This window comes from Vigna unguiculata, chromosome 5 (assembly GCF_037176805.1).
Source record: "Vigna unguiculata cultivar grain cowpea cultivar isolate G323 ecotype 2 chromosome 5, ASM3717680v1, whole genome shotgun sequence".
Lineage (NCBI taxonomy): Eukaryota > Viridiplantae > Streptophyta > Magnoliopsida > Fabales > Fabaceae > Vigna > Vigna unguiculata.
The window spans coordinates 7,335,435-7,350,170 of record NC_140796.1 but is presented as its reverse complement, the minus strand read 5'-3'; the positions used below and the strand labels follow the sequence as shown (position 1 = coordinate 7,350,170).

At 35.8% G+C, this 14,736-nt stretch overlaps 1 protein-coding gene across 2 annotated transcripts in view; it reads right to left on the bottom strand.

The window, feature by feature from the left end:
* LOC114184879 (WD-40 repeat family protein / beige-like protein) overlaps positions 1 to 14,448 on the bottom strand; it is a 40,591-nt gene extending 26,143 nt beyond the window's left edge. The window contains exons 1-8 of one of the 2 annotated variants that reach the window (XM_085673729.1): positions 14,194 to 14,448; positions 10,958 to 13,041; positions 9,121 to 9,908; positions 6,709 to 7,389; positions 5,855 to 5,989; positions 2,110 to 2,214; positions 1,801 to 1,920; positions 888 to 964 (exon numbers count right to left, since the gene is read on the bottom strand). In XM_085673729.1, the coding sequence (XP_085529855.1) occupies positions 888 to 964; positions 1,801 to 1,920; positions 2,110 to 2,214; positions 5,855 to 5,989; positions 6,709 to 7,389; positions 9,121 to 9,908; positions 10,958 to 12,983 (3,932 nt within the window). In that variant the 5' untranslated portion in view covers positions 12,984 to 13,041; positions 14,194 to 14,448. The remainder of the gene's footprint in view (positions 1 to 887; positions 965 to 1,800; positions 1,921 to 2,109; positions 2,215 to 5,854; positions 5,990 to 6,708; positions 7,390 to 9,120; positions 9,909 to 10,957; positions 13,042 to 14,193) is intronic. The other variant, XM_028072256.2, reaches the window with a different exon arrangement.
* Between the last annotated feature and the right edge of the window lie 288 nt (positions 14,449 to 14,736).

Genomic DNA, 14,736 nt, shown 5'->3' with positions numbered 1-14,736 from the left:
CATTGTGAATTTTGGTTTGTTTCAAAATGTTTATTTAGAAAGCATTAGTTAATTGTTAGTGTCTTGCTCACCTAAATGCTCATAATTTACAATTTTACTCTAACTCATGTAATAAGAGTTTAGTTAAATATGATTATTTTATCATAGTAATTAGCGAAATTGAGGATTTTCTTAAGATGTGGCCAGTTTTGTTTATCTTATTCCACATCATGCCCTTCAGGAAAATATGAGCCAGTAGCATTTATAATTGAAACATGGTGACATGATAGTGTCCAAACATTACGATGTCATAAGTGTGCTATCAAGGACCAACTTTACTCAAACCATAAACTGTAAGGCAAAAACTTGTCATTGGTTGCATAACTATTGGGGAAAATCCAAAATTACATTGATTGAGATGTTGGAGTGACTGAATATTATATATAAAGGGGAGGCAACTCTCACCCCTTGAACCACCTTGAAGGGTTGAGTTAAATCCAAACGCAAAAATTTAAGAATATCCAACATAACCCCCACTCACTCAAGAGCCATTTGGGCTTGTGCATAGACAAAGCAGGTTCATCCTACATTGTGCTGAAATTTATTTTGAATTAGAATGGGAAGGGGATTGAACTTTAAAAAATTTGGTTAAAAGGCTCTTATGCCACGACAATGACCAACTTCCATAAAGGATTGCACTGTTACATACACATATAGCCTAATGAATGGTTTTATATTGAATATATGTTTTCAAACTAAAAGAGTTAAATGTTTAGCTAGAAAACAATGACAATCAGCATCAAAATAAAATAAAATGGAATAAAACTTGATTTCAGTAACAGTCAAATCACATTATAGAAGAACTTCAGAAGTAAACAGTTGAGCTCATAATGGACACATAAACTTACCTTACTCGTTGTTCTCCTGTGCTAGATCCACCAACCATAGAAAGCCATTCTGCACAATGAATTGTTGCTTCAATATCCTGGACAAAATGAACAGCACTGGGCAGTCTGAATTACTTTGACAATACCAGAAATCATGCAAGCAAACAAATACATATAATAAAAGGGAAATTCCAGATGACTGATATTTTCAGATGACTAAGACTCTGCATGGTGATCTATCTCAAGCCTTGTAAATGGAAGATCCCACTTTCCAAAGTACAAAACATAGAAGGAAGGGAGGAGATCGATTCACGTTTAGTTGAACCAGATAGTGTTCCAAACAAACTAATAAGTCCCACTATATTGAAATTCCAGGTCAAGGACAAAAGTTTACTCCCTAAGGATGACTACAATTATGTGATAACAAAATAAAATATTAGCAGTGTTACAATGAAATAGAGAACATCCAAAACATTCTCACTATATCACCAGGACAAGATATGAGCTATCAAATAGAAGCTCTGTCACATTTTTAACCTCTGACCTCTAGTATTCATTTGGTTTCTTTATTTAGAAAAAATTATCCCCCGCTTGTATTTTTCTCTTCACTTGAATGAAATATCTTCCTTTACCATGAAGATAAAAAGATAAAGAAGTAGTGTGTATATCTAAAATCCCAAATAAGTCTCTTGGAATTGAAAGGATTTGCACATTTATTGCAACCACAATAAATGTCTATTATTTGATGTTCAAAATTGATAACACCAGCCAATGAAATAAATAATTAATAAAGACATCGGAAACACGTAAACATACAGTCCGACGAGGATGCTGTCAACAGAAACATACTGAAAGAGAAAATTGGGCAACAGTTGGCAGTAACATCAATAAGGTGAAGACATGAAAGAAGTGAACTATTCTAACAAATATCAACCTTCCATCCATCCTTTTGGCGCATTGAGTGCTCTAGCATGATACTAAGGAAATTATGTATAAGGTCTTCTATGTCTCCATCTCCAATGGTCGTTGAATCAGATAATTTACCAGGACCCACCTGTCAAACAGAAGAGCACAAGTTGAACAGTTAAAGAGTCTTCCCAACAACCATACAAATGTGTATTACACAAGAAAATGGCATGAATTTATTGTGTTTGTATGACAATATTAGAGATAAATGGAGACAAATAATAAACACAGAGAGAGAGAGAGAGGATTAAAACTTGGCTTTAATTAATATTATTACCTCGTAGTTCGAGATCAGAACTTCAAGAATCCACTCAGGCCATTCTTCCATGCTTATCAGACTGCTTCTATTTTCAGGATGACTGCAAGCCAAAAATAGAAGATCCTGAAATCATACACAAACAAAAACAACTTAAAACTAGTTGGTATTAAAAAGATGTCAAGCAGGAATATGTCCATAAGTGCAAGTCTAACTTCCTCTCAAAAGCTCCATAGATAATTTTCATTATAGCTGTGGCATATACAAGAACCTTATTTAAGTCGGACAAAAAGTACTTAAGCCATGAAAGAACAATTATAAATTGGCACCGAATACTACTTGGAGTGATTGTCCTATATATACACTAAACCAAAAACTCAAGAAAGTCAAAATCCGAATTGGAATGTAGAATAAAACATTGTTTGGCAATGTACATGAAAAGGAGGAATTGGCTCTCCTAAAGGTACAAAGTATAAAATTGGAAAGTAATAAGAAAAAAGAATATGAGAAAAGCACTAACTGACAAGGAGAACAGATTTGAATAATGCCTTAATGTATCAGGAGTTTTGGAGAGAAAGATGTAGACTTAAATTGTAGAAAGCAGACAGGACTACCAGGTTATTTCATGACAAATCTTCTATTTGATATTCTGTTAATAGAATTTCCTTCTTCTCAAGCATGATTCAAGAATGATCTCTGATAAATTAGAAATGGAAGAGCATGTGATGGAGCATTTCAAGAATATTGTGTCTAATGACTGTTCCAGTCCTTCGAGTCCTATTATTAGGGAGGTGATTCCCAAGACGGTATATGCAGCTGATAATATGGTGCTACTTCAAATGCCTTCGATGTCAGATGTTAAGGAAGCTCTGTTTAATCTTTGTCCAACAAGTTCACTGAGCCTGATGGATTTATAGTGTCTTTAATCATATTGGGACATAACCCAACCTGATGTATATAATGCTGTCATGCAGATCTTTGAAAAAGGGTGGATGTTGCCAAATTGTAACTCAAACCATTGATTGTTAAGGAACCTAGTGCCAATGAGATTGGTAAATTCAGACCTATTGCACTTGCAAACTTTAAATATAAAACAATTTCAGAGATTATAACATATGGTTGGTCAAGATCACTAATAAATTGATTTCTTCTCAACAAAGAGGATTCATGCAGGGAAGAAGTATCCTGGATTGTACAGAAACAGTGTCTGTAGCAGTTAATTTACTGGATAGAATGTGTTTTGCAGGAGATATTGCCAACAAAATTGATATAAAAAGGCCTTTTTAATACACTTTCAAATTTTCATATTTTGTACTAAAAGCTTTTGGTTTTGCAGAAAAAGTTCTGCACATGGATATATATATATGCTTCTGAATTCTGCTAAGATTTTTGTTGTAGTGAATGGCAAGCCAGGGGGATCCTTTAATTGTTATCGAGTGTAAGGCAAGGAGATCCTTATCTCCTTTGCTGTTTTGTATTGCAAAGGAAGTTATAAATAGAAGCATCATTTTGCATGATTTAGATGGAAAAATAAGGGCTTCTGGACCAAGACAGATTGATTTTCCCATACACGCTTCATATACTGATGACATTAAGTTCTTTTGAAGGTGTGTGATGAAAAATATGAGCAACATTATGGATGATTTACATAGATATAGAAAAAATCTTGGATCAGACAATGAATAATAGCAAATCTAAATTCTATGTTCGGAATATACCTGCTGTAGTTTGGGAAGTTTCATCTACACTAGGTTTCTCACAAGAACTACTGCCTTTTGTATACCTTGGTGTACCTACTTTGAAGGGCAAGCTAAAGTTACATCATCTGATGCCAATTGCTGACATAATTAAGGAAAAACTATCCAAATGGAAAAATTATGCTGGTCAAGTCTATGATACAAAACATTCTTTTCTTTCGTTTTCAAATATATAGATGGCTTAAAACAATGTGGAAAACAATTGAGAGCTGCTTTATAAATTGTATTTCGACTAGTGATATTTAGCTTGGTTATAGCAACTTCTGTACCATAGATATTGTTTGTAAGCCTTGCAAGGGAGGAGGACTAGGATTAAGTTCTATAGAAGATTTTAATGAAGCATCTATGTTAAAACTAAGTTGGGAGTTAATGAAACGGAAATCTAAAATGGGAAAAGTTTTTGCAGCTTGTGTGTTCAGGCCATCTGGCTCGCTAGTTTCTTTTGTATGCACTTCTATTTGGGTAGGTTTGAAAGACAACTTGTTCAAAAAGTGTATATTATTATATCAAAACCAGCTTGTAAGTTGAGATTTAAACTTACTTATATATTATAATTTAGTCAAATTTTCAGTATATATGAGATCTCCAACATACCTTACATGAAAAAAAGACATATCAAGCATAGGAATAAAGAGTGATCTAATAACGAGTAGCATGATATGCCCAATAAACCTTACTAAGGCTTTGATACCATCATAGAATGTGGACTTTAAATTTAACTCAACCTAACAAATTTGGCTTATAAGATTCACCTAAGTCTGCATTTTAATCTTGAGAGTTTGATACATATTTAATTGGGATGTAGATTTATGAAATTTTAAGAGTCATATTACAATATGAAATATTAGGGGTCATATAATTAAAGTATGGAATATTATGAGTGTTGAAAATTTTTAAAGATTGTAAAATAAGAGATATAAGATATATGATAGATATAAGAGGGGTATAGTGAAAGAGGAACTTGATATTTTATTCATATTTCTTTCTCTATCTATTTATACACTATATATATATATAGAACAAAATGTAACCGAATATGAAGTCAAACGACTTTATGTGGTTTTTTCTAAAAATAGTCATAAAATTATTGATCCGAGAATTTTCTCTTTCTAAATGCGGATTTAAGCGGGATGCAAACTTAAATGAGTGTGGATTTAAGCGAAGGTTTATTGTATATATTATTATTCGACCATATCTCTAGTAGATATGGAATCTCCAACGGGTGGTAATGGTTTTTTCCAAACACGATTTGATCCCTTACAACCTCCTCCTGGCTATTTACCTCCCAAATCACTTATCTTAGCAAGTGGACTTTAAAGCCTAATCTAATTTCACAAAACCAACTTGTAAGGTGATATTTGCACCCAACCATATACTATAATTTGGTTATATATCCGACAATCTCTAGCCATTCTATCAACAAACTATAATAACTGTCCAAACTAAATCCCAACCTCCCAAGAGTTGAACATTAATAAGGGCAGAGACCGAGAAAATGAGAGCAGTAACGACAAAGCTAGAGAAAATGTCACAGACACAGTTTTCTCTTAACTGAGACCAATTACAATATAAAGCTACAGATAAAGCTACAGCTATCTATCCAGATGATAACAAATCAAATAGTCAAATCCGTTACAATGAAATCTAAATGTAACAGATAACAGAAGTACTAGAAACTAAGGGGGGGACTGCTATTAATCATTGTTGACAAGCAAATTTAGATTTTAACAACCAATCTTGTCTTTTATTTTAGTTTTGCACTAGCCTAGGTCAATAAATGTCTGTGTTCCAGCATTATCTTTCGAATCTTCAAGTAGCAGCGAACTTATGCCCCAATAAAATCTATAAAATGCCAGAAACTGAAATGCATGAACTAAGCAGTACATTAATGTACAAGTGCTCTGTATTGAGAATTTCATCACATACAATACACATGAAACAGCAAACACCTCATAAATCATATAAAACACAACTTATAAACAATGGATGCATGACTGTGAAGCTAATACCTGTAGCGCTCTGCTCTGTAGAGGCCTAGGTGCAAATGGAAGAGAATGCAAAAGCACCAACAAAAGTTGTGAATGCTCAAAGCGGTGACCAGAATCATAGAAATTTAGCCCATCCTCTGAAGAAGAGGCATTGATCTGAAAAGAAGAGAAAACAAAGAAAAATGAAAACATCAACAAATGAGGATAGTAACCTTATCACCTAATGACATTTTTAAACATACATCTCGAATAAGCACTCAAAAAGAGACTTGAAGGCTTCTATGTTTTTCTTTCATCTGCATTGGGTCATGGTTAATAAGAGGACATTTTACATTAATATTAGCAAATATCCTTCTCCCTTCAACTAGTAAGTTTCCTTTTCTTAAGAAAAATAATGTGTATTTAAAAAGCCCCCTGACAAAAGATCAAGTATTGAGAAATTAATTCAACAAACTGGAATGGCCAATGTCATTGTATGACTTTTTCCCTTCATATATTAAGTTTGATTTCTTCAAAAATCATTTAAGCCTCCCTATGTTTAGCTTTTGTTAGTGCTTTGGAGGTTTTTTCTCTTGCATGAGTTTTGATCTGCTCCCCTCGTGTTTTTGTATCTTGTTGTTTTTCCTTTTTATGGAGTTTTCATGTGGTGGCACGTGATTGATGGAGTTTTAAGGTGCTAACCTAATTGAGTTATTAAAATCTCATTGTGATGCCTAACATGATTTTATAAAATAAAAGAATGGGCTTATACTGAATAAATCATGGTAAAGACATTGATAGAACTTTTATCAAAAAATAGTAAAATGAAAGGACAATTCCCATATTTGCAGCATAGGAATATGGAGTGTAGATATGATGAAGGAAGGTAGCCATACCGAGGCAGCCAACAAAGATGTGTAAACATTTTTGGTCATTAGCCTGTTGGGTGCTGCTTGAAATGCCTTTTGTAAAGCAAAAAGTACAAGAGAGACCTTGTCTTCAAACATAGTACCACCTTTGTCATGGAGTCCAACACCCAAAAGGTTGCTTGTTGTATCAGGACCTGCAGAAGAACCGATTCTCAGCTGGCCTGAAGCTACTAATGCACCTAAGAGACCTATGATCCCAACAACAATCCCATCACTTTTATCAACATTGTAAACATTTTTTCTAGCACTGTCTGCACTAATGGATAGGCTTATGCCTCCCAAATTCTTGACAGAAGGAATTTCAGAGGCAAATACAGGAGAAATAGGATCTGGGCTACTGCCACTATCAACAGATAGGGAACCGTGGTCATTGTCTTGTAAGATGGCTTCATTTTTCTCCTTCGATCCTTCATCTTCTTGACTTCCTTTTGTCATTTCATTACCACCATCAATCTCAGTTTTGTGAAGTTCAGAATTCATTGACCATGAATCCAGGACACCATTATCTCCAGCTTTAGCTTCCCTCTGGAGCAAAACAAGAAGAGTTTCTACACCACCACATGCCAGGAATTCTACCGCAAATGTATGAGCTCTAGATGCATTTGGCTGGACAACCAATCTGTAGAAAAGATGCAGCACCCTAGCAACCTGAAATTGAATAAATAACGAATTAGTACAGTTTTATTAAAATAAAAATAAAAGAATCAAACCAAAGCATTATATTATGTGCAACACTTAGAATTACAAACTTCAAAAAAACCACTTAACATGAGATCCAGAACATTGAGATTACATGCATTAAATATATCGCAATCTAACACAACATACCACAAAATATAACCTATTAGAGTTAACCTAGTTAGGTTTGCAACTTGTATGGTGATGCCATAGCATTTTCTCCTCTGATTAAAAAAGGGAACTACTACAGATATTCAGCTAGCTAGGTTTTCACAACTGCTGTGCCTTACTGTGCCATGTAAATGCAGCCCAACTCATGGCTTTTATTGAATATAGAGAAAGTAGGGATTGAGATTAATCTCCCTTGTGTAGAAAATACACATAGGGGCTGTATTTATAATAAATAATATATGGGCTAAGCCCAAAATACATATGAAGAATAATAACAATAAAAACAAAAAATAAGATATTAAAGATATCTTAACAGCTTTCACAAGTGTGTGGTCAGAACTGAAACAAATGAGCACGACCTTATTATCATCAATGCGGAAACAGATATCATAACAAGATCATATAACCACCATCACCAAGTCAGTGTCATCAACTAGAAGCCAGGGTTTCCATAGCAGTACCACCCCATGATGGGATTGCAATAGTTAAACAAAATGTCATTAGACTTCAATGGCATTGTAAGTTTTACATTGCAGATTATGACAGCCACCTGTCCATGTGGCCAAGGCAGATTGTTGAGACAAAAAATATTGATATTAGTTGCTTTACTCCTCTCTTTATAGTACTTTTTGTTTCCTCTCCCCTTGTTCTGAAGTTCAATTCTGATGTAACCTCTCCAGCCAACTGTGCATTATCTCTATTTGTTATCTTGACTACCAGTTTATGTTCCTTTTTGTTTTCTCGAGCCATTATTTCCTCAGTTTCATCTATGATCCCTCTGCACATTTCTCCCTATACATTGTTGATAGATACTTTTGTTGAATTTTATTTCCTAGAACACGTTTCTAATTTATTGTTTTAGATATATGTTACTAGTTTTTCTTATTTATTACATTCAACAATTTTTGTTGTATACCTTATATATATGTCTTTGTTAGTGTTACGCCAAAATCACTTGCCATATTATTGGCATGTCCCCTAAACGTTGCCAAGTCACAAGGGAACAATGTCACCATGCCACATGAGTACTGCATGGAAAAGAGTATCTGGCTGAAAGGAACTAAATGATAACACCCATTTGTATCGTAAAACAAAAGGAAAGGTTATTTTTATATAATAGTATTGGAAGAGACCCAGCTCAAACATGAAATACACTACCACACCCCTGAAATAAGTACCTAACAAATAATAAAAAAATACTGTATTCTAAATGATAAAAAATTTAATAATAAAAAAGTTCAGTTGAAAACACCAAACAAGCAATCATTCTTCCAGAAGCTATATAAGAAAGACCACAAAAAGGTACTGTGAAATTCTATTCTAGCAAATGCATTTTAGCATTGACAGCACCCATATGTCTGTCATTGTAGTATCCTGTCCGACAATCCCTTCTTATTGCCCGCACCGAAAAGAAAAGCACTTAAATGTTACCCCTTTACCTGGTTAGGTTGTGGACAGTCAACCATGAATCCAAGTAAACATCGGACATCATTTGAGGCAAATAAAAGCACTTAGATGTTACTGCTTTACCTGGTTAGGTTGTGGACAGTCAACCATGAATCCAAGTAAACATCGGACATCATTTGAGGCCAACGAAGGAGATGCAGCCACTATTAGAAGTTCAACTACCACCAAGAGCTCATCAACCAAAGCATTGATTTCACCTACTGGACGTGTAGACCCAGTTAGGGAAACAGTATTTAATGAATCAATTTCAGGAACAGTCCAATAACATCTTCTGCAGCCATCAAGAAGCATCTGAATGGCATTAGCATCTCGCATTACCATTGACTCGGTGAAAACCATATCTGCAAGAGATGATAAAAGCTTCTTTTGTATGCCATAACTACACAAACTCCAAATTTTTAAATCTAACAACAGTGTAGTGAACAGCTGCACTTTAAGTGCATGGTTGATCTTCTGAGATTGACAAAGGGATACAACAGCAGCAACAAGTTCCTCATCTTTTACACCATCATGCTTTCTAACATCAAGTGAAGATAGAGTTCGGAGAAGATAATTTAAAATTTTTGATAGAACCTCTGGTCCTCTACCACGAGCCAATTCTTCATTGTTCCTTGGATGTTGAATAGCTGTGGATATAATTCTAAATATTGAGGCAGCCAAAGATGTGGTCGCTGAAGACAAAGGTGAATTCCCTTGCTGAGGTTCCAGAGTATTTTCATGTAGATTGCTTATAGTCAAAGGAAGCAAAGCCAAGGGACCACCATAGGATAATGCCCATAAAGCATCCACAGGTCGGATTCGTGTAGCAACGTGGACTTGCCCAAGAACCTCAGCTGGACGTCGAAGAGTTCCTGAATCATTATTATAAAGAAACTATAAGAAGACTACAATACAGAAAATTTTATACACCTTCATTATAAAGATGCTCTCAAATGTGGTTTTATGCGGTTGAGTTAAATCCCAAATGCAAACTATAAGATGCTCTCAAAGACTAACGTAAATCCATTGTAGGGCCACCCACATTACCACACTCCAGGCTGACAGCCGTGGGCAGGAGGATTATGTTTGAATGCCACATTAAATGGGATCATCCTTAGCCCAACTTAGTTGCAGCCCCTTTGGGAACTGTCATTAATTGTAGCCTCAAATATGGTATTTAGTCTCACATTGACTAAAAATATGATTTAAATAAATCTTATAAATTCCGAACATTCATTACATTACAAGCCAGTTACATAAAGTTGAATGAGGCCATAAGTTCAAATTCCAAGAGCCAGCATATCTAATCTATGTGTGTAGCTGTCAGACTCGCAAAGAGAGAAACAGAACCTATCAAAAAGTCAACTATACAAGATAACCTCACGAGACAGCTTAATCACAGATAGAACACTAATAGTATGTCTATTTCTCAATGAATTTCATACCATTTACCCACCCTTTAATTTGGTTAATATTCATTGTAAGACTTTTTATAAACAATAATACAATTTTATATGCTTGGATATAAGCTTAATGCAAGCCCCTAACTGATCTGTTCTTGATTCCCAAAAATAAAATATTTTTTGAATTATATAGTTTTAAAACAAAAGAAAATAAACTTTCAGAAATCAAGAATCAAAGACTTGGAATTAGAGTAGAAGCATCCTAGTACTAAGGTAAAAGAAAAATTTTCACTACTACAGATTAGAGAAGAACCACCATTGTGATGATTACAAACACTAACCCAAAATATAGTAAATCACTTTTTATTTCCATCATATAAATCCACAAACTAACCTTCCAATGATTATTTACCAGGTACCAGGGGCCTTTCTGCATGAAAAATCAATATGCATTTATGCAGTGTTTAAAATTCATTACTCATGTATTATCATAAAAGAGTCGATAGAAATTATCAAACCTGAAGCACCAGAGGGTGAAGCATCAGGACAGAAACGACCACTGAGCAAACTGGGATGATAGAGCAGATGAAGGCAACCTCCTATTTCTGCATCCAAAAGCACGCTTTCCTCTGCCTTGCTCTGCACATAGGCATTTGTTGCTAGCCATGGTAGCCCGGCAGCATTACCAAAAGAAGGAACTATATCCCCACCTCTAGAAGCCATGCCTGACATTCTTTCTGGACCAATTGGTTCCTTGAAGATGTAAACAGGACCCATCTCAGCAAACAGAGGACATTGACGACGACGGCGTTGCAAACCAGCCATAGTAGGAGGAGGGTTAGTCCCTATGCAGCAAAAGGCAAGAGGTTTGGAAATTCGAGGGAACTCAAAAGGACGACTTTCATACAAAGACCCATCTATATACAATCTGACTTCACTTTCTGCTTTCCCAAGAATTCCATGCTTGCCTATATGTTCAAGACCAACGAAATACCAGCATTGTGGTTTGAAAGCATAGGTAAAATGCAAAGAAGATTTCTTTCCCTTTCCACTAGCAGTTTCAACAACCAAAAATTGAGCATGGAAATAAGCCTCTATACCCTGATTATCACCGGATAAAAAACTGAACAGCCGTGGCATGTGTGCTGTACCTTCACCAGCAAGTGCACTAGCTGCAGCAGCAGCTGACATAGCTGATGATTTACCAGACCTAGCTGCTGCAGCAGCAGCAATTGCAGCAGCAACTGTAGCTGTATTTAATGTGTCTGCAAATGATTCAATGTAGATCCATGTTGCAAAAGCATATCCATTGATAAATGGCCAACGGCTTTCGCCTGGACCAAGCAAACCAGAACTTTCACCATCAAACTCAAAGGTGCAAGCTGGTCCCATTGACTCCTTTCCACTAATTGCCTTCTCCAATGCCAGTGTTAATCGTGGAGCCCAAACTGTTGTAAGTGTTTTTGTAATTACTTGAAACCATCTATAAAGATCACTCACAGTGAGAGAATGACCCGCCAAATATTGTATGCAGTGGCACAAAGGTGTTCCATCCCACCTCATTTGACCATTTAAGCCAACATCCACAGTGAAAATTTTTTCTGCTGTTCTCAACAACACTTCTAAAAGGCCAGCCAATGAGCACATTGCCCTATTTCTAGTACAAGCCCTTAATATCACAAGTAGTCCCCTAACCATCCGTGTCCTTGGTGACATCACATCATCAGTATCACCTGCATAAGGAAGCCAAGGAATAAGTTCACCAGCCAAAATGGCAGCCCGGGAATTCAGCATCACACTGGGAGGATTATTATCTTCATCCTCTTCAAAACTTTCCACTCCACCCATTGTTGCAAGAAGTGAATCTACAATTAAGAAAGGCACACTGTCCATTTCTTCCCCACCATCAAAAAATTCTACACCACTTGCGATATTCTTCAACTTGTCCATACCTTCAGGTTTCCCCATAATAGCAGAATCAACTAAATGGAGCAATTCTGGAGACACATTCGGCTTTGCATGTTTCTGTCTTGGCTTTGGTGGAGAATTAAAAGTAGAATATCCGCTAGAATCAAAATTAATTGATGTGGAAAAATGCTTGGATGTATGACCATAATGTCCTTCTGACCCAGGACTATAAGAATGATTATCATTATCCATCTCCGCAACTGGGGAAGAATCATTCTCTATTGAGTTTGACCCAAATGATTGTTGAAAATCCTCTGCATTTCCACCATATGGATGTTGTTTATTATCAGAACCAGACGAGCGGTTTGAATCCTCATGCTCATTATTCTTATCTTGGTCTTTCAAAGATACTTGCTCAAACTGGTCCTCGTCCATCACTGTAGTTACAGAATCAATAACTTGTTCTTGCAAGTTAGCCCTTTCATCTATAAGTTCAACCCCAACACTGCTGCTAGAATTTACATTTTCCTGATGAGGACTTCCAATAAATTGTTTTACGCCACTATCTACTATTTCATCAATATCTAATCCATTACCAGATATATTTATCTCTTTTGTTTCTTCCTTTTCTTCCATCAAGATATTTTTGAGTAAGCTAAAAAATATTCATTCCAATTATGAAAGCCCAATCCACCTGTAAGTAACAACTAGTAAAATTACAATAACCACAAAACAGCTTAATGAACAGCAAGTTCTATATGAACCTTTTGGAAGAACAGACATTATGTGATGCATGCATCAAACAAGAAAACCGCAGACCATATGGAAAGAAACCAATTAAACAAAAATAGAAAATGCTTTTGTGATGGCCAATACTCAGATCCACATTCCCGGCACTCACTTTTTGAACGCATTCAGCAATTTAGAACGATCAAGTTAAGATCAGCCCGCTTGGATTATATCTTGGTGCATCAACTTAAAACAATTCTAAACCTCAGCAGCTGATCTTTATCGAACAGTTATGAAAGCACAAAATGCATGATTGCACACAAAAATGACTGCACCGAATCTGGATCCTCTATGACTCTAATCTTATATTTCATGTGCATAAAATTGAACCTAAACGAAGTAAAAACGGTGATTCATGAGTTGCACACTATTTATTGATCCAGTTAACTAACAGCGTGTAAATGGTTGACAATGTCAGTTCGTCAGCGATTTCAGTAAAAAGGTCCCGCTAGGCAACTAAAAGTAAGCAAGACAATCTTTAGTTTGACCAAGCACACAAGAAACCATTATAAAACTTCACATTACAATAGTCTACAGTACACACTAAGAGGAAATTCATTAGCTTCCTCGGTCAACTCAAAAAACTACTTCATTCGCTTATATTTGAGTTAGGAACAAATTTCCAATAACTAAATGAAGTAAAGTGTGCACAAGTCGAAGCTCAAAAACACTGACACTGAAACACGCTCCACCCTTTAGTTAAGTTAACTATTTGAAATCAATTCAATCCAACAAGAACGCAACAACAGTAAGTAAAAACAACCACACGTTCATCCAAAGCCAAAAGTCGTCGCTTAGCCAAAAACGCAAGAAACAAGTCTCGGATCTTGCTCGAACACAAACTCAAGCAATCGAATCGACTCTGATCGCCTCGCATTGCGAACACGGATCGAGAAACAGCAGATCTCTCCGCTAAGTCTCGCGCATTCACGCACGATTCGATCGAAGCTTGAAAAGTCAATGAAAGAAAATGCACGGATCACAACGAAACCCACATTGCTGCTTCAGATACAAAGAAAGCCAAGAAGAAGGAAATATAGGTCACAGTTTGGCTTACCTTCTACAGGATTCCGGCGCGGAGTGGCGTTCGGTCCGATCGCCGGTTCCGATCGAAGATTCGACGGAAATGAAAGTGTGGAGAGAAAAAAGTGGAGAGAGAGTGAATTGGAGATGGAGGAGAATAAGGCGAATTGGGCGCGAGAGAGAAAAAGAAGAGAAGAGAAGAGAAGAGAAGAGAAAGAAGGAGGTTGGTGCTGCTTGTGTTGGTTGTTGCAGCTGTGTAATTGATTATTGCTGTCTGCTATGGTTTTACCCCATTTTCCATTTCTTAACTCTCTCGTTATCTGATCCGGTCCAGTCAAACCACCACCGGATTACCAACCGGTTCAATTTTTTATTCTTTTTTTTCTGGATTTTCCCTTTTATTAATCTTATTAGAATTAAAATCCTGTGTTTATTTTCTATTAATTATAGATTTTTTTTATCAGCTCTATTTATTATAGATATTAAAATATAAAATAATTATTTCATTTAAATTATAGTAATATCATATATTTAACTAAAAATGTAATTTCATTCATTAATATTTATTTCAATCTTT